The 20586-nt window shown below is 34.2% G+C and overlaps 1 protein-coding gene across 1 annotated transcript in view; it reads right to left on the bottom strand.

Annotated features, from left to right (window-relative positions):
• Positions 1-2070: 2070 nt before the first annotated feature.
• LOC127069576 (frequenin-1) overlaps positions 2071-20586 on the bottom strand; it is a 30414-nt gene continuing 11898 nt past the window's right edge. The window contains exons 3-8 of the mRNA XM_051006724.1: positions 12948-12972; positions 12761-12809; positions 12510-12599; positions 12168-12246; positions 11698-11786; positions 2071-9851 (exon numbers count right to left, since the gene is read on the bottom strand). Coding sequence (XP_050862681.1) covers positions 9684-9851; positions 11698-11786; positions 12168-12246; positions 12510-12599; positions 12761-12809; positions 12948-12972 — 500 coding nt within the window. The 3' untranslated portion in view covers positions 2071-9683. The remainder of the gene's footprint in view (positions 9852-11697; positions 11787-12167; positions 12247-12509; positions 12600-12760; positions 12810-12947; positions 12973-20586) is intronic.

Here is a 20586-nt window from a genome sequence, read left to right as displayed (position 1 = left end):
AAGCATAATTTATTCTTTATTTATTTAAATATTGCAATAATATTGTTATAATAAAATCGATTTTGTTAATAACTTTTAAAATTGAATTTTTTCTTTTCTTTCGTAATAAAAAAGTAACCATGGCGAAATCATTAAAATTTTCATTATAATTATTTAAATTTAGTTTTGTTTATTTACAATTGCTTATACTACTATTACTACTACTACCACTACTACTACTACTATACTACTAACAGCTGTGTACTATGCGAATTATGAACGAAAATCTTTCGACAGCGATATCTTCGGAACGACAAATCGTAGGGACTTGAAATCAACGCCGTTTTAAACTATAATTTATTCTTTATTTATTTAAATATAACAATAAAATCGATATAATAAAATCGATTTTGTTAATAATTTTTCAAATTGAATTTTTTCTTTTCTTTCGTTATAAAGGCATAACTACAACGAAATCGTATAAATTTGTATTATTATTGTGTAAATTTTATTTTGTTTATTTAAAATAAAGAATGAAAGATCTATTAATGATCGACAACGTACGAAATCGAAAGATGTGAAAACTCGAAAGACCTTTTTTTCGTAACTTACTTACTACGTATTATTCGCATCTATTCGCATGATTTCTTAGCAATATTTATTTAAAATATCTCTCAAATTAAAGTTTAATTAAAACGATATGTTGAAAATGGTTATAATTGGATGAGCATATGTTAACTTGTGTTGTATTCGTGCTTCTGTTTAACCGTTGCGGGTCTCTCTCGTGCAAACAGTAGATCCGATCCGACCGATAGCAGACACTTCTCGAGAGTCAAATTACTCTCGTTCGTGCTCTTTCAACGATCGTCTAGATCTCATTGGAGGATATCGAGGATGGTAAATATTACGCAAACAACGATTCCACGTTGAACATCCACAACGCGATCGTCTGGTAAAAAGACAAAAGTTGGAACGATAGAAAGTCTGTTACTTTCTTAAACTTGTATATGTAAGTGCGTATGTGTGCGTGTGTAATTACGAAATGTTTATCAAAGTGAACGTGATTAGAAATAAATTTTAAAATAGAAAATTTTATATTTACCGAAAATATATTTTACGGTTTAAAAGGCAGTTTTTGTCATTTCTTTCTTATATGAAAATATTGAAATTTTGAAATTTTACAAGACAGTTTTTATCCTTTTTCTACTCAAATGAAAAGCGAAGGGGGAGAGAGAGAGAGAGAGAGAGAGAGGAACGAAGTGTATGCACTATTTGCCTTTAAAATAAAAATACGCTTTCTCTACGCCATACGTGTCGTAAGAATCGAATAATTTCAATCTTCTCAAGTGTAGGAACGTCGCAATTAACTTTGTCGACTTCGTCCACATCGTAAAGAAAAACCGACGTAAAATTGATCGTTCGTGTTTAACCCCGTTTAACGCATTTAAGTATAAGTAGGTATATACTCGATCGGTTAAAAAGCATCGTTAAATATTGCAAATGTTGTTGAAATTATTCGTAACTAAAAAAGAGATGAAAGATTTTAGGTTTGCTAAGAGAGCAAATTTTTAATATTTAAATTAATATCTAAAGTACCTTACCTTTAGGATTTTACGTTAAAGTTTTACCTGAGAACGTAAGTAAATGATTCCAACGACGACGGTTTCCTTATCCCTGCTTTTTTCGTTTTTTAACCGCTTATAAAGTTATGCGACGTTAAAGTCCGTATTCCGTTAAAATCCGCACGAAATTTTATTGCTAGAAAATTAATAGTTACCTCGTATATGAAAAATTTTATGTTTTTTTTTAAATACGATTATAATTAGGCATACTACACTTCTACTATTAAGAACTTATACTGTATTAATATAGACATATTACAATGAAATATATCATGATCAATAAATGCATATACTGCAAGTATTCGCTACATATTATATATAAAATAAAAGTTATATACTTTTTTCGTAGGCACGAAAGAAACATTGGCTTGTAACGGAGATGATCGTAAATTTATTATATTTATAGAAGCAGTAGAAAGGAAGAGGGAAAAGGAAAAAGAGAGGGAGAGAGAGGATAAAGTCCTGCGGATGTGCTTGAAATTATTTTTATTAATATTCATCGGACGCACAAACACACACATATCGTGTGTTACGATGTCGTCGTCATCATTTAGAAAAAACGCATGGGACCATACAAAATAACAATGCGCTTAGATTTTCGTGAGTAACCGAGCAACGGCTTTGAGATCGCGATTCTTGTTTTTGCAAATTGAAAAGCTTAATCGCTTTTTCCTCAAGAAATCGGTCGATCATCGTCAACAAACTACGAAACAACAATATCGCTCTAAAACGGAATCTTGCCATCTTGCGCGGTTATATTTCTCTATATCGCTTATATTTCTCTCTAATCCATATATTTCCTTTCTTTTCTAATCCGCATCTTATCACGTCGAACGAATCAAAATCTCTTAATTCGTTCATTCGTCCATCTTCGCGTTTCTCTCTCATTTCCATGTAATTTTCATTCGTTCGTTCGTTTTTCTTCGCGTTCTTTCTTTCCAGTTGCCTACCCCATGACTCTTCGCATTTAGTGATTGTTAATAATTATCACAGAAAGTTCGTAAAACAAAGATCTTGACGTGTATTGTTGTTGGTATTGTTATTGTTATTGTTGTTGTTGTTGTTGTTGTTGTTGTTCAGTGTACCCCCACGCGAATCTACGCGTGATTTTTTTTCTTCCCTCTCTCGTTTATTTTTCTTATCTGTGCGTAATAGGTGTAAGTATGTGTGTGATAATGTGATATTTGCGTTCCTTTGTACGTAGTATATATATATATATACATATTATGTATATATACGTACGTCGTGTGCCATTCGGTTCAATACCGATTTATAGTCTTTACTGATATATGTATGTGTATACGTGGGTGTACGCATTGAGAGATCAACATCTCGTGTTCGTGTATACATGTATGTACGTATGTATGTATGTGTTACGTATTAGTTTCTGTCGAATTACATGCTTTCAGACGGAAAAGTATCGCAGGCTGCTGTAAGTATAGTAACGATATTAGCGATAGGTAAGTAAATACTAAGTGTTAATAATAGCGCGGTACAAGTAGCGGTAAATATAACGGTATTATTATTTAGAGTTAGCATTATTTTTTTTTCAAGATTCGCAGCGCTTAAAAGTAGTAGTTGTGTGATATTACTACGATAGAATACGTTTTCAATTCTTTTTTTTCTTTCTTTCTTTCGTTTATCTATTATTCTTTATCGTCAAAGGAGAGGGAGTAAGAAGAAATCATTCAGAGTACGAATGGGATAAAGGAAGGGTCGTGTGCAAAGGGATAATATTCCGCGAGAGGAATTATTTAAAATATAGGGGTTGCGTCCAATGATTTCACTTATTCTCCATCGATCTAACATTATTTTTTCTTTTTTTCTCGAAAGGGAAACAGAGAGAGAGAGAGAAAGAACGAGGGAGAAAACTTGTGAAAAGTAGAAAGATAGAAATAACGGGAGAAAGAAAGAACGAAAGAGACAAAAAGTAAAGTTTTCATTCGGTTCATGCTCGAAATAAAAATAAATAACCTATGAAGAAACATGGAAAGTCGTTTATCTACGGTTTAGCTGCTTGTCTTAAGCGATCAAAAGATTTACGAAATTGCAAGTGATATCTTTTTCTATATTCCGTAAAACTAATGCATAATATCGAAGATAAATATAAAAATTTATTTTTCAAAATATTAAAATAAATGAAATAAAACGAGTAGCAAACTCCGAGACAAGTTCGATACGTAAAACGAAATGAAAGGAAAGCTACAACCGTTAATACCTTCGAAACGAACCCTTTCCATCTCTGAGAATCGCTTTTCTCGATGTTTTCATTAAAGGATACAACTTTTCTTTCAAGGGTAACTCGAAAAATCGATCTTCCCTTTCGAGGATATCGAAGAGAAATCGAGAGGGACGTTAGAGGAGTACAAAAGGAATCGGTGCAAATTTCTCTCCTCCTTTTGCTTCGATTCTCACCGTTTAAACGTATTAATCATCTCGATTAGCATGTTTCCGACGGACGAGAATGAGCATGAGGATGAGAGAGAAAGGGGTGAGACGAAAAATTTCAAAAAAAAAAAAATATTCTTCAGCTTTGTATTCTATCCTTTTCCATGTTCTTTGCACGCGTAATTCTTTCTAAGAGAGACACGGGTAAGAGCGAGAAGGAAAATCGTGCGAAATAGAGAGAAGGAGATAGATGGAGAGATAGAGATAGATAATGGGTAAGATCGGTTTAAAACACGTATGAAGAAGTATTAACACGAAAAGCGTCTACGAGTTTTCATTTTTGTTTTTGTTTCTTTTTTTTTTTTGTTCTTTTTCTTTTCTCAACTAAGCGAGACACAGTTGTCAATTCTCTTACTTGTATTCCCATTGAAAATTGTAAGAAAAATGGATTCGAGTAATCTTTCTTTCTTTTCTTATTATTTTATCGTCGTATTCTTTTTACATATATATCGTTCTTTTTTTTGTAATTTCTCGTTTTTTCGTTCGTACCATTCTTCTCATCGTTAAAAGCTCGACGACTCTCTCGCTTTATACATATATAAAGTTTCGTCGATCGAGTGTATCGTCTCGAGTTTCTTCTCGCTGTGTATCGATCTTTTAAAAGTCGACGATAAACGAAGAATACAAAAAGGTCACGCGCGGTAGATCGTAAGAGACAACGACGAGAGATACGATGCGATAGAAAGAGACAACGACGACGAGGACGAAGATGATCCAAGACGAACGTGCCTTTACGATACTTTTCTTCTTACGTTTTTTTTTTCTCCCTTCTTTCCTTTTCTTTTCTTTTTGCACTCGAGAAAAGAAAATTTGCGATATGACGGCGAAGACGAGACGCGCGAATCGATTTATATAGCGTCAACGAAGAGAATATACAGGGTGATTCTGTGATTTTGTTTTAGAAACTTTTAAGAACGATAGAGGAGATCGTTATGAACGACTTTCATATAGAAACTCATTTCGTTTGGTAATTACGGAACGTGACATACGCGATTAATCGATCTAAGTAACATTGCGAAATAATGATCCAAAAATGTTCCACAAAAAAGCCTACGTTACAAACGAAACCAATGATTTACCATAACCCTTTAGAATAAAAACCATCGTTGGAGAAAGTAGTCCGACAACAACACACATCACTTTCCGTAATTATCGAACGAGATCTTGAAAAGTTTGTAACAAACTCATAAAATCACCTTGTATGATAGAAACGAGATAGAAAAATATACATAAAACGGCACCTTCACTCGTTCGCTCGTCCTTATATTTTTTTTCTTTTTCTTTTTTTCTCGCAGTCGATAAAAGAATACCTTATTTACGTAAAATGCCTAAGAAATCGATTTTACGAGGTGGGCCAAAAGTTTTTACGCTTGCGTGATACTCTTACGATTTGAAAAAAAAAGGAAATTGATCTAAAAAGTTTCGGAAAAGAGTGTAATTGGATTTTTCGAATTCATCTGGAAACTTTTCACTTCCGTCCTTGTATTTTCATTCGTATGTATCTTTCTCTCTTTCTGGTTATCTCTCGAGATTATCTTACGATCTTGGCGTAAAATCTGAAAATTTTTTATTTAATTTTTTTTTTGGTTTTAAACGAATCACTCGAAACGTAGGAAATCTTATTCGTTTCGAAATGATCGAGATTGTTCTTCGTTTCTTATTTAAAACACTCAAACGGCTGCATTCAAAGTTTCTTTTTGTCTTTTTTTTTTCTTTTTTTTTTACTGTTATTATTGCTACGATTCTTAATTTTTGAATCTCATTCATCTTTCCTAAGTTAAGTATCTTCCTGCCCAAACAAACAATATTTTTCATTCGATCGATAGAAAATGTCTATTATAGTTGCATTTTCGTCTCTTTTGACGATTACAGAAATACTATTTTAACGATTAAAGAAGCCTTCGAAGATGCAGCGCACAATTATTATTAGAAGCAAGCAAGACATCGGATATGTAACTAGAAAACTGTTTGATTCGTCGGTAAAAATTCTACAATAAATCCAAGTTCTTAGCATTTAATTAAGAAACTCTTGCATTATTTCTATATCTAGTGATCCTGTGATAAAAATATATATATATATATGTATATGTATATAAGTTTATATGCATTTATTACACGTGAAACACATTAAGCAGCGTGCTTTTTTTTAACGTAATCGCGATTGCTAATAAGCACGATTTCTCGTTCTCAGCCATTTCATGCGACGAGATTCTTTTTTTTTAATTTTTTATTTTCTCTTTATTTTTATGTCCAAGATGTGGACAGTCGTAGAAGAATGAAATCGGCGAGATAAAGTAAAAAGAGAAAGGAAAAGAAAGAAGGAGAAAAAATATACAAAAAGTGAGGAAATTCGTCGAATAATATTTGCTAACGTAATCTCGTTGAATGCTGCCAAGGTAAAAAGGATTTCGTGGGAAATTTGCCAATATCGATGCGATTGCGGTTTTTCTGCCGGGCTAAGCAAAAACAAGAAAAAAAGACAAAACGAAAAAGGAAAATGTAAAAAATCTGAATCGAGGATGATAGCGAACGAGAAATTGGTAAATCGTAAATATTTTTAAAGGTTTTAAGAACGAGAGAAAGACAAGGAAAGATCAAGAAAGAAAGGGAGGGAAGGGAGGGAAAGAAAATTCGAAATTCGTTCGACGAAATTTAGCCTACTTCTCCTTTTCCTCGTGGTTTTTCTTTCTTTTTTCTTTAGTTTGAATAAAATTCTTCATAAAGAAGAACTTTTTTCCGAGTCGAATTTTAATCCTCACACCGAAGCTTCCCCGTTTCTTCAGCTTTGCCAAAGAATTTGCGCGCACGATAAACGAACGAGTTTCGCGTTGAAAGATATTTTTATACTTTTTGCGGAGTTTTAAAAGCGTAGCAGAAGTCTCCGAGTTCCTTTCGAAAGTTCATTTAACAGAGGAAAAGGAAATAACGTCGGATGGAAGAGAGAAAGAAGAGGAATGGAAACGGAGAATAGGAAAGGGGAAAGAAAATTCCACGAATCCTCGTAAATCGATCTTCCTCGATCGTTCAAGACGTAAGGACGAAGGTACGATTTAAATCCATTCGGATTTGCTTTTTGGAAAGTTTCCATGATCGAAGTTATTTGAATATCGATGATATGAAATGAAAAAAAAAAAAGAAGAGATAGATACATCGGTATATATCTCCGAAAATTCTCCGAAATGGATAGAACGTTAAAGCGAAAAAAGAAATACACGTTAGCTGCTACATGTGATACTTTTGGAAAGAATCGTATTTTATTTTCCTCTTCCCAACGCATAAGTTTCTCTTGAATAATTGATGCAATCAAGTTCTTGGTAATACTTTCGGAGATTACTGTTTACTACTACTTAAGAATAATGTTTAGTAAAAAGAATAAGAGAAGAAGAAGAAGAAGAAGAAGAAGAAGAAGAAGAAGAAGAAGAAGAAGAAGAAAAGAGCAAAGATTGCGTCTAGTTAATTCCCTCGAGTAAAAGGAACAAAGTTGCAAATTGTAACTCACTTTCATATTTCCGATCTATCAAAAAGTTCTTTATCCAACACATTTATAATTTAGAAGGATTTGCGATGAGACATTCCAGTGCGAACGTGGGCAACTTTCCTAATCCGTAAGAATCGTCGTTTCTATCCTATAGATAGACTACTCGGATTGGTTTTTTAACCGTAGACAGAAATCTTGGAGTACCTTTAAATTACATCACTTGGGCGTTAGGTTTTTCCGATAATCGAAGATAGTACTTTACTTTTCCACTCTTTTTACCAGCGATACGACAGCGCCGGTACATATATATATATGTGTGTGTGTGTATGTGTGTAGGTATATCTAACGATAGGTAAATAACGACAAGAGCCGGACTGTATTGCATTTGGTGAGATAAGATCGTATTGGTATCAGAACGTGTTCATGCATCGTCGACAGTCAGAGATATCCAATTACGAAACGGAGGATAAAATTATAACGCGGTGCTTGAATACGTCACGTTGAAAATCGATTTGAATCTTCCCCTACATTTCAGAGATTATTTCCTACATTTACAGACATATGTATAGATAGATAGATAGATAGATAGATAGATAGATAGATAGATAGATAGATAGATAGATAGATAGATAGATAGATAGGTACATAAATTACTAATTTCTATTATTCGTTCGTAAAGATTTTTATCTAATGTACTCTTTCAAGGAAATATAGTTTTTTTTTTCTTTTTTTTATAAGAACGCGTTAGACAGAAGATTTTAAAGACATCAGCCGCGCAAACAGTGACGATACGATATGACGGTATCGTATAAATAGCTGTTAGATAACGATAATAATAATAATACTAATAATAATAATAATTGATAATCGTTTGGCGCGTAACAGTAGCCATTGGCAGATCAAAATGTAATTTGTCAATTTTTCAAGACTCACCAACGATTCTTTGCGCCATCAAAAAAGAAGAAAAAAAAAAAATAGGAAAAAGGAAAATAGGGAGAAACTTGCCGTTAGTCGTGGTAAATATAAATATGTAAAACGGACGAGATCGCTTGGTCGCGATCCTTGTCCTTGAAAAATTCAACTTTCTACGGTCCTCCTTTGCCTCTTCCTTTTTCTTCTTTTATTCGACGAATACACGTGAATTTGAAAAAAGCTTTCGTTTGTAAATTTTTTGTCTTCTATTGCTCCTTTTACGTGCTCTTTTCGACTACCTCTATTTTTCCCTCTTTCTTTCTTTCTTTCCATCCACCTCTCCCTTTCTTCTGTTCCTTTCTCTTTTTCCCTTCCTCGGTAAAAGTACGCATTCGTTCGACGCGCATATTCCACGACACACTGAGAACGTTATAACCGATAAAGACGAGGATCGATGAGAAGGCACGGTTTGCCTCCCTTCTTTTCCCCCAGCTAATCCTCCCTTACATTCGCGATATTTCCCTCAACTTTCCTTCCTTCCTTCCTTCCTTCCTTCCTTCCTTCCTTCCTTCACACATTTCATTTCACGAGCCGCTCCATGTTCGCGCGATTAAACGAAGGAAGAAAAGCGGTTTAGTCGATAATATTCCACGCAACGACGAAAATATCATCGTTTCTCTGTCCGCGACGAAAGCTTTAATATTTTTTAAACCTTGTAAATATATTCCATGTTATCTCTCTCGAAGGAAACGCAACGAACTTTTGTCTCGTTCCTTTCTCCCTCTTCTTCTTCTTCTTCTTCTTCTTCTTCTCTTTTTTCTTTTTCTAATACAGGCTGACACTTATTTTAAACATCATTGTGATTTCCCAAACGTACCAATCGACAAAGCGAACAAAGCCGAGGATCGGGAAAAATACTGGGACGCGACGATCGTTGATAAATATTTTTTGGGCACTCCATCTCGTTTCTTCTTCGTATTATTTTTTTTGTCTTTTTCTTTCTCTTTCTCCTTCCATCCCTTTTTTACCTTTCCCTCGATATTATTCTCTCTCTCTTTTTTTTTTCTTTCTTTCTTTCATTTCGATTATCTTCCCCCGTGATGCGCGACGCTATATTCTCTCGTCTTCGCTCTTCCTTTCCACGGATTTGGATAAATCAAATCGACGACGACGTAATCTCTCGATACGAATAGAAGATCGAAGGATCTCGTCTGTCGTTTCTGATAATAACTTTTAGCGAACGGTTACTCGCCACCCAATGATAAAGCTTGGACGATTCGTGGGTCCGCTTTGCTACCCTCTCGAAATTCTTCAAGGGTAAGCTTATTGTCGTGATTCTTGTCCATCTGATCGAATATTTTGTCGACCCTTTTCTGCGGCGTGTTCTCGTCTTCCGCTTGTGGTTGTTGTCCCTAAAAAATAACAGGGATTTTTTTTCTATATACATGTGTACGTATAAATATATATATTTCTTTTTTCTCTCTTCTCTATATTTTTTGTTTTGAACAGTATTTCTAACACTACATTTTTTTACGATTCGAAAACATTCGTTTTTGCTAAACCTTTCCGCGGCATTTTTTTTTTTATTTTTTATTCCAACATATCTTTACAAATATCTCGTTTTATCTTTCAACGAAATTTCGAAAGAAAGATTAAATCGTACTCTTTTCAGAATGTAATTAATCAAAAAATCGATTAATTAATCGAGAATATTCGTATTCATCGCTCACGTACGATCTTTACTATACGTATAAAATTCAACTACTGCAAAGGGTGGAAATTGAAAGCTGAGAGAAAAAGCGATGCATCGATGTTCAAGGACGAAGAGACGAGCTTTTGATTTTACCTAATTGCAGGTCAATTTTATTTCAAATAGAGAGAGAAAGAGAGAGGGGGGGGGGAGAAAGTGTCTCGTGGATAAAATGAAAATAAATCAAACGAAGAAATTGAATTTGTATTACGTTGAATTCAACGTTACGCAACTACCGACGTAATTATAGGCTTTCACGATTATGCGATATAATTTCAACGATTCTTGCTTCATACTATTCCCTTTAAAACTAAAATGCAGATCATGGCCGAGTTGCACGACGTAACTTCGCGTTAAAGAGGGCCACGTTGCTCGAACAATGGCCACGTCAATGGATATACATGGATTTTATAACTTTTTAGTTTCGACTGCCGTTTTTTCGGGTCATTTCGTCCGTCTTAAAAGGTTTAACGACGTTCGATATGGCTATATCAGATCTTATGAAAATGTGGAAATTTCTTTGACAAAATATTCTTCACGCGATAGTTTCGAAATAAGAATATTTTTAAACAAGTTACTGTAATAAATGTTCGTTAAAAAATAATAATTATACTTCTTGATCCGTGTTTCGAATAAAGCAAGACGGTCGTTCGTCTAATTATCTCGGTCTCATCGAGTCTTCTATAGAGAAGCTCGCGAAGCTCAATTAACCTCTCTCTCTCTCTTTTCTCTTTGGACCCGTCTCGATTCGTCGGAACGCGATCGATCGGGCCACTCGCCGTCGCGATAACATTTCGCTCTAGAATTTCCACAAATAGCTCGATTCTCAATTCCGAGTCCGACCTCTCGACGTTTCGACTTGATTTAGAAAAAAAAGAAGATATCCTAAGGAACTAGTCATTTAAATAAGAGATACAAAGTCGTACCGAACCCTTAAAAAAATGACAAATTTTAGATTTTTATTTTTTGATAATATTATTCAAATCGTATAAATACTTTTTGAAGATAACGTCGACTGAAAGCTCATTTTTTGTATGCAGCTTTATTCATTATCGTGACATTTAACGGGCGAATAAAGTGTTTTTATCAAATGTAATAAAGATAGACCAAAGATAGGGGAATGCATCGCCTGGTTTGTTAAAAAAAAAAAGAGCTGCATTTTTGTACTGTTGTAAAAATTGAACGAGTACGCGGATAAACGATAGAAAACATTTTTTGTTCGATTTTGAACATACTCGTAGTAGGAAAATTTATTTGATTTGAGAAAGCGAGCATTTAAACTGCATGCATACACATATACATAGTGTATATATATATATATAGAGTCGCAAAAGTTGGAACGATTACCTTTGGCTATACGAGTAACGAGAGAAACAAGAAATAGACGATATGAAAAAGGCGATAAAACGTTTTATCTCGTTCTGCCATGAAGTATATAATGTCTTTTTTCCTCTATTTTTTTTTTTTTGTAAAAGAGCAGTCGTTTCTGCTTTGAGCTCGGTACTCACCACCATTTGATATATCGCGTCGACGATATCATACATTTCCTCCCTCGTGATAAAACCGTCGTCGTCAACGTCGTACAATCGAAAGGCCCCTGCAAGACGAGTACAGAAATCGAGATGGTAGTTTTAAGAAAAATATATACGTATGCGGAAACACGTGCGAAATAAATCATTATTTTGATCGACAAGAATAACTCCGTTGTTCGATCGTTTTATCGTGTCTATAACAGAAATTATGTATTTAATACGAGAACCGTGACGTTACCTTTATACGCGACAAATACGATCAAAATCTTTGATAAATAATATTGAAAAATAATTTCAAAGTAACAGGTCGTTGTAGAGATTTAAATCGTATACAAAAGTTTTATATTTTTTGTCAGAAATATAGAAAATCTTTTCTCTTTTATCTCAGAAGGATAAAGTTTATCTCCTCGAGAAAAGGATTTCCCATTTACTCGTTAGTTACTTACAGTGCAGCTTCTCGTCCAATTTGCCTCGTGACGTAACAGAGAGAGCTCTTATGAATTCTTCAAATTCTATCGTGCCATCCTAAAAGAAATGTCATACTTACTAAGAGCTTTCATTTTCTTATCGTTTACTCGCATCTTTTCGTCATCGTCGTTTACATACGCGTGTACGTAAATCGACCCGGACGATGTCGAACGAGTCGAGATTATAATCGAAAGATACTATTTCCACGAGAAATCACCTTCGCGACGCGAACTCTAACGTTCTACGATCTTATATCAAAGTCGAGATGGGAGACGTGCACGATCGGTATTGTATTAATATTATACTTTGCTGACACTCACGCTGTTCTCATCGAATACCCTGAAGACTAGCGAGGCAAACTTGGAAGGATCGCCTTGGGGAAAGAACTGCTTATAGATCTTAATAAAACCCTGAAATCGAAAGAAGGGAAAATCTGTAGATTCGAGTCAAACTATTTCCAGCGTAAACGTTACGCATACCTACGTAATTTCACGACCTTTTATTTTTTGCGCTTGTTTATTTATTTATTTTTTTGTCGCGACAGCAAAGTAATCAACAAAATTTATATTACCTCTTCGGTTAATAGACCGTCTGGACAATCCTTGAGAAATCCTTTGTGCCTGGGAAGAATTAAGCGAAATCGATGATGGATAAAAAGCACGAGAATAGTTTGTTATGGTGATATAATATAAATTTGCGTTTTAATCAGCGTTAAAAACTTTTTATCGATTTATTGAGAATTCATTTGTCAAACTTACCACTGCCGAATCTCCTTCTCGGTGACTGAAACAAAATAAAGAAGAATGAAGAATCATGATTTAGTTTTATGGTAAAAGAGAGACAGAGAGTTAGAGATAGAGGAGAGAAAGAGAGAAAAGTCCGAATAAAAGAATTATCGCGAGCGCCGAACACAACGTCCTTGGGTATCAACAATCAACTACTGTGATTTATCGAGCTAACGGATTTTCTCTATAAATCTAGTGGGACGCGGGTTGGTTCGGAAATCCAAAAACTCGAATCGGGAATCGCGATTGAAATGAACGAAAGAAATCCTTATTGCATCGAAACGGAAACTTTGTATTTGCGTACAAAGTACAAACAAAGTATTAACGAATAGACGATATCAATCATCGTAAATTAAACTCTCCGTAATCCTACTTTGTATCAATTATATAAAAATATTTTATGTACTAATATGATAGTAATATATATCATGCTATAATGCTACAATGTTGTAATACGTCCATATTAATAGCGTAATTATAATATACTAGGTGGAAGATACTTGAAAACGTAAAGACTGTAGAAATACGAGTTCGTAAATTGAGAATTACGCGCGCGAGTGACGTTGCAAGAGATTAAATGCAATATACCTATATACATGGAAGAGGAGAGAGAAAAAGAGAGAAAATTTATACGAAGAAATGATAGGAAACATCTTGGAATGAATTTCTCTTGATAGAATTCAGAGCTAAAGGTGGACGATAGAGATAGAGAGAAAGAGAGAGAGAGAGTGGGAGGAAGAGTTAATCATTCGAACGCGCCGTTTGCTTTCTCAAAGAGCGAAGTGGTCGAAACGAGCCCTTGGCAGCACTCCTTTCAATCCAATGGAATAGTTCTGTTGCGTTGAAAAAGTCACCGCAATGCAGTCCATCGGTTCATCGATAAATTCAATTCGTTTCGAGATGACCAGTCTCCTCTCTTCGTGGATATTGTCGAGAAAGACAATCGATAACTGTGGTTAAGATAGGTATATGTAAAAAGAAGGCAGAGAGAGAGAGAGAGAGAGATTCAGCGTCTATGCAGCAGCTGGCATTCTTTCGACGATAGACGGTACTTAAACGAATGAATTAAATTTTTGTTTTCTCAGAGGGAGAAAAAAAAAGGTTTAAAAAACTTATCCTTTGATCGTTCTCTCGTCGAGATCACTATTAAATTAGGTATTCCAAGAAATGTTATCTCAAAGTTTCGTTCGTTTAAAGGTTTCTACGAAACTTTTCTCGTCCAAGGATAATCCGCCAAACAATCGTATTTGTTCCGCTTAAAGCGTCTGATTTGGAAATATTGACTTTTTAGGGGATGGCAGTGGGAGAGGAGAGGAGAGGAAAGGGAAAAAAAATTTGGGCTCGTTAGTTTTGACCGAGGAAACGCTCGTAAAATCAATAAATCGTGGGTGGCCCAATTTCTTGAGCGTGTACGTTGTCCACCGCAATGCCACTTTTAATCACGATGGCCGATAAATTTCTCAAGGAGTTTCGTGCGAGATCACGCAGCGAACGTGACAAGGCCGGTAAGAATTCGAGAGGGTGTTTGTCTCTCCTATGCCTGCTCTTATCTATTATCTTTAACCCTTTCTCCCTCTTGTTCCCTTACACCGAAGAACACCGCTAAGTACTCGAATATTATTCGACAATTGGCATAACAATAGTAATTTACATGATAATACCGAATAATGTTCTTAGTGGATTTACATTCTTCTTCTGTGTTCCGTTTGATTATGGCGAGCTTTCGAAATGTCGAAAATGTTACGTGACCGGAAATATAGGCTATAAGTTAACTACTTTTATCTCCCACAGGATATCGCATCGTTACCTGCTATGTTCGACATACACGCGAGTAGGTATATCTGTGTACATCTATGCACGTATATGTAGCATCGAAATCATGCAACAACTCTTGGAACTCGAGAATCTTTGCATAGCAATGCGAATGGCAAAAGTAAAGAGGGTTTCGTTCGTTCGAAAGCTAGCTGTGCTCGTTTTAGTCGGAAATTAACTTCCTTTCGGTTATTTACAAACCCGGCTCAAGAAATAATGTTATTAAAAAATTTGCCTACTCGTGTTTTTCTCTTTTTTAAGATTTCTTTTTTTTCTCCCTTCATATTTCATTCGAGTCGCTCTTTCTCACACCGGTCGTTTCGTGAAACTTAACGAAATCACGATCGGTAAATGACATATGTTTTTGAAACTTGTCGAGAAAAAGTTTGGAAATTGTGTGTGGCCCAGATAATGCGAAATTATATCGTTAAGTCGATCCGTTCCTGAACTAACTTTCCGCAATGCGGTCCATCCCGATAGCCTCCGTGTAACACGATGTAACACGACTTCGAAAAGTGATATAACGATATATGCACGTTCTCATTTTTATAATATACCCGCTCCTTCGAGATTACGATGACGATGAGACTACTTCGTTCATCAATCTTTTTCACGAGAAACTATAAGATATCAAAGATATAATAATGAATTCTGCCGACATCTTCGATATCATCAAGATCTAGCCAGTGTACAATAGACGGATAACATCTAACATTTTCTCAAGTGGAAAAAGTCAGACAGCGTTTCTCCAAAATGTAGAAACTTATTTCCTGTTTCTACGATCGTTTTTTTAATCGTATCGTTATAAACCCAGGTGTTAAAGCTTTATAGGTATAATTAATGAAACGTATTTCGCGACGATCGCGTTTATTGCCTCTAGAAGATTAGCTTTGATTATTTATGAGACTTGCTTCTGGCGATATCGTAGAGTGTACGCTGGCAGTAATTAATGACAATTGTCATTTTTCTATCTACTTTATGTCGTCTTTTTAATGTCCCATATTTTACAGAGGAAAGTAGGTGGTATTTCGTATTTATGGAAAACTGAAATGTTGAAAAATGAATTTGTTTCATAAAAATTGTAGCTAAAAATACTGTAGTAAATAATACGTAATTGTATTAGAAATTTGTTATACGTTTATCTCTTCTGATCGAACTGATTTCCCATATATCGTCTTACAAGAAAAAGTATAATTATTTATACGTATATTTGTATATTTATACAATACTATACGTTCTCGATATAGACAATGATATTTATTCCTCAAAGATAAGTCGTAAAGATAACATGAGATAGCTGGAAAATAGTAGATATTATATGATAATATCTTATCGTGAGAGGAAACATGTTGGAACCTTTCTAGTAATAAAAAGTTGTCTTTATTACGGAAGATATACGTATGTATGTAGATATCTAGGTAGATAAATACAAGTGAAGGAAAAGAATCTATAAAGGAGACAGGCAAATGAAAAAATGTAACAGAATATATGGGAACATTTAGAGAGAGACAGAGAGACGGAGAGAGAGAGAGAGAGAGAGAGAGAAAGAGAAAAGGGGATGAGAAGCTCAGAAGCACAGAGCGAAAACCGATCGTCGTTCCCAAGGAGTTGCTATGGGGTATAAAATACTCCTATAACCATGCAAATGAGCTTTGATATATATATACGTATATGTATGTACATATATACACCTATATTTAGTTCCTAACGTTTGTCTCCGAATACCACGCTGTGGTATTCTGCTAGGTAATTTTGCTAGGGTAAACAAAATTTCATTTTAAAGAAGGAAAACTCTAAAGAACGACCGAAGCGATAAGTTCTCTCTCGAAATTTTCTTATGTAACATTCCATTAACGAATTTCGTTTTCTTTTTCTTTCCAAAATTCGATAGTATTTCTTTTTCTAACAAAAAAATACAGGTAAAAGAAAATAAAAAGAAAGAAAAAGGAACCGACTAAAGTCAGCTAAAAGTTGCCCAAGTCAAGATACTTTTCGCTTTTGGGTAATAAAATTAATTATTATCGCAAGCTCAAAGTGTGTGTATGTGTGCGAGAGGAAGAAGGAGAAACAGAGAGAGAAGGTTTCGCAGATCCCTTTAACGAACAATTTCCGTGACAGGAAAGTTTCGTGCTGACCGCAAAACTCTGCTCTCTCACGAACACACTTGGATACGTAAGCTCGAGTCTCGACTCTGGAAATGTGTCTTTCTCTTTCTCTTTCTCTTTCTCTATTTCTATTTCTACTTCTATCTCTCTCTTTCTCGGCCGGAACATTCTCAAGAGGGCAACCGTAATTGGTTCGACGCCAAGGAGACTTAATTGCCGTTAGGATCGTTTCTATGAGAAAAACGAGACCGAGTTCAGCTTTGGCGATAATTATAGAGAATTTTATTGCAGTTTGTTTATCTTTCGAGTACAGACGATAACCAACAAAAACAGAATATATGCACGGGTATATCGTTTACTATTAGAAAATAGTTGCCAGAATAAATTCGTTGTATGCTATTTTCTATTTTAATCCTTTTTATGTATTCAGTAATAAAGAAATAATTCAATAGTATGAATTCATTAGTAGAGGAATTCTTATTGTTGGTATTAAATATCAACATTTTACGCGTATATATGTATATCGTTGATGAAGAGTAGTTGGCTTGCAGTTAAGCTTGTAGTTTTACAATCTGAAAAAAAGAAAATTAGCCTAGAAAGTTTCGAAAACGAGTAATTAATTTTTAAAATTACCGAGAAAGTTTTGGCGTATCCTGTATACACGTACGCACATATATATGTATATATATGTAAGTACCCCCTTTCTCGTTTGATGTAAGATTCAAATCATTTTTCTCGAAGCATTCTTCTCTTCTTCTTCCTTTTGCTGAAGTTTTTGAGATATCGCGATAACTATCTTCTTCGCTTTTCTCGTTGCAATAAATTAGAAAAACTCGGTATATCCTAGATTCGGAGAGGCTCGGTTTCGAGCATGAGACGTTAATTCGGAACTTTTCTAATCCATGGTTTTAGAGATACCTCTTGTAGCAACGAAAAAAAAAATTTAGAAAAAAAGAAAAAAAGGGGAGCCCAAGAGTCATCAAGTTTTTCCCGGAAAACGAGTTTGCCAGGTCAAGAGGGTTATTTAATGAGTTGCTTCTCAGAAATTTAGTGATTTTCCTTTCGCCGTTTTTTTTACATCGTAGTGATAATAAATTAAAAGGGACGAACTTTCGTGCTCCTATTTTATTTATTTTATTTTATTTTCCTTCCTTTTTCCTTCCCTTCCTATCCCATCTCTGTTCCTCTCTTTCACAAACTCTCTTTGTTTCTCGTCAAATGTTCGAAGAAGATAAACGAGCCGATTGATCAGTCTGTGTTGTGCCACATCGATAGCGAATTTTTATCGACGAAACAAAAGAACCAACTTCCATCTATCTCTCTTGGTGTCCTTCTGCCTTTCTCTCTCTCTCTCTCTCTCTCTCTTTTATTTCTTTTTTTTTTTTTTTAGTTTAATTTAAACGATACAAAGGGACAATTTCGACGTCATATTTGAAATAATGCAATCCTTTGTTTATATCATTGTAAACTGATGGAGTAGAATTTTAAAACAATGTGTGCGACTAAAGGTTCGTTTCATCATGTTCAAAACTCTTATTAAAATCTTATCATACATATGGATCAATGAAAAGCTTTATGCATTTTAAAGATTATATGATGATTACTTTATAGCGGGTAAAAAGAAAAAAGAATACAAAGAAAAAATATGTTTCCAAACGAGTATTATTAGAAAAATTATAATAAAAACCTGCATGTATTTAAGTCACGTTCGTATAATTTTCCTTTCGTTTAATAGTTTATAAAAATTAACAAAACCGTGAAAGTATTCTTATAAAAATGATTATAAAAGTATGCATTTGAGTTACAGGCACGTATTTGTACAGTTTTTCATTTCTTTCAATTTTTACAATATTAAAAAAGTATAATAATAAATATAAAACGACAGAATAGAGCAAGAGGGTAAGAGATATAGAGAACGAGGAAGAACAAGAGAGAGAGAGAGAGAGAGAGAATTACGAGAACGGCCTCGACCGAGTCCTTGCACACGTACAACAGAGGGTAAGCTTAAAACGCATCAGGATGCAGCAGGATAGACCAGGCGTACATAAATGAAGCGCAGATAGAATACAAATACGGATTGCATAAGCATAGAAATTGTATATAAATTATATATATATATATGTATGTATGTATATGTATATATTTTGTATGTATAAATCACGAATGTGTAAGATCGTTTACTGGTTTAACACGACATAAAGCGTTATAATAACGATTTTAACGATTTTCTATATGTCGTAACTTTCGGGATTCTTTATGTCCTCGAAAGAAAAAAAAAGAAAAAAAGAAAAATAAAGAAAATCGATATCCTTTCTATCCTGTTAACCCCATAAAACTTTTCTTGCCACTCATTTTATCTTTCCTGTGACTTGTCATAAGAGTCGATGATCCTTTTTAAAGTAGTTTGGGCAAACGAGCGTCTCGTTTTGGCAGCAGCCCTTTAGAAATGAGAAGGATGTGCCAATAAATCGACAAATTTGTCGACGATCAACATGTTCGAAGCGTTCCTAACTTTAAGGGTGAACACGTGCAAGCAATTTGTTTGCAAAGCAAGCCCAATTTCTATCGATATTTCAAGAGAGAAAGAGGAACAGCGATAATAAGACAACTTTGATAATCCTCTCGAATAATCATGAAAATGTTTACCGTCATATACATATTGCATTAAATTATGTACGAGTTGCATTAGAAAAAATTAAAGAAATAAAAAAATTAATTATCCTCCTATTAGAAATATTTCCAGCGATTATTTTATTCTCGTTAAAAAGAGTTTCAAACGTTCTTTCCTAAAAACAACTTTTTTACTAATGTTTTAAATTTTTTTATACGCGTGATATTCCCTATTAATCGATTAAAATCTACTTTTCTTTTTAAATGAAAGATAATTATAATTTTTATCATACAGATATATAGATAAACAGGTGTAGACGTGAATATTATATATTGTATTTAGAGATATTTTTACATTTATTATGTAAAGATCTTATATTGGTCCATTTCTGAAAATATATAGCTTACTTTCCACACCTCTTATGTGCTCGCTATATAAGTGTATATATATATACATAGTCGTCATTTTTCTGATAGAAATATCTTTAGAAAAGTATTCAATTTCGTAGAATATGACAGGGAAACGTATCGTGGTTACGGTGCATGAGAAATATGACTTATATCCTAAGAGATGTATGTTTTAAAGTAAAAGCAAGAATGGTTCTTACCAAAGACATTGTATTGAGAGCATATAAATGAACAAATAAAGAGGAAGAAAGAAAGAAAGAAAGAAAGAAAGAGAAAGAGAGAGAGAGAGAGAGAGAGAGAGAGAGAGAGAGAGAGAAGGAATAAAAAGAAAATAAAAGCATCTCATCTTATTATTTAAAATTATTGAAGTACGCAAGTTTCGAGAGGAATTCAAGTCGTTTAAAGTTTTAATTAACGAACTCTCTTTCCTTTTTCAATATCGATTAATAATTAATATTCGATATTTTCATTGAATATATTGTTAATTATCTTTTGCTGTGTGCAAATTAATGGTTAATGGTAATTGATAAATGATGAAAAAAGCTTGTACAAGTACAAGTACGAACGAAAGCGAAGCGAACTGTTTTAATTAAAAAAATATTTCGTTTCTGATACGTTCCTGTTTATACTACTTATCGGTTAACAAAATCACTAGCGCGAAAGATCGCATAGTGGTT

This window comes from Vespula vulgaris, chromosome 15 (assembly GCF_905475345.1).
Source record: "Vespula vulgaris chromosome 15, iyVesVulg1.1, whole genome shotgun sequence".
NCBI lineage: Eukaryota > Metazoa > Arthropoda > Insecta > Hymenoptera > Vespidae > Vespula > Vespula vulgaris.
This window is presented reverse-complemented; position numbering and strand designations above follow the sequence as displayed.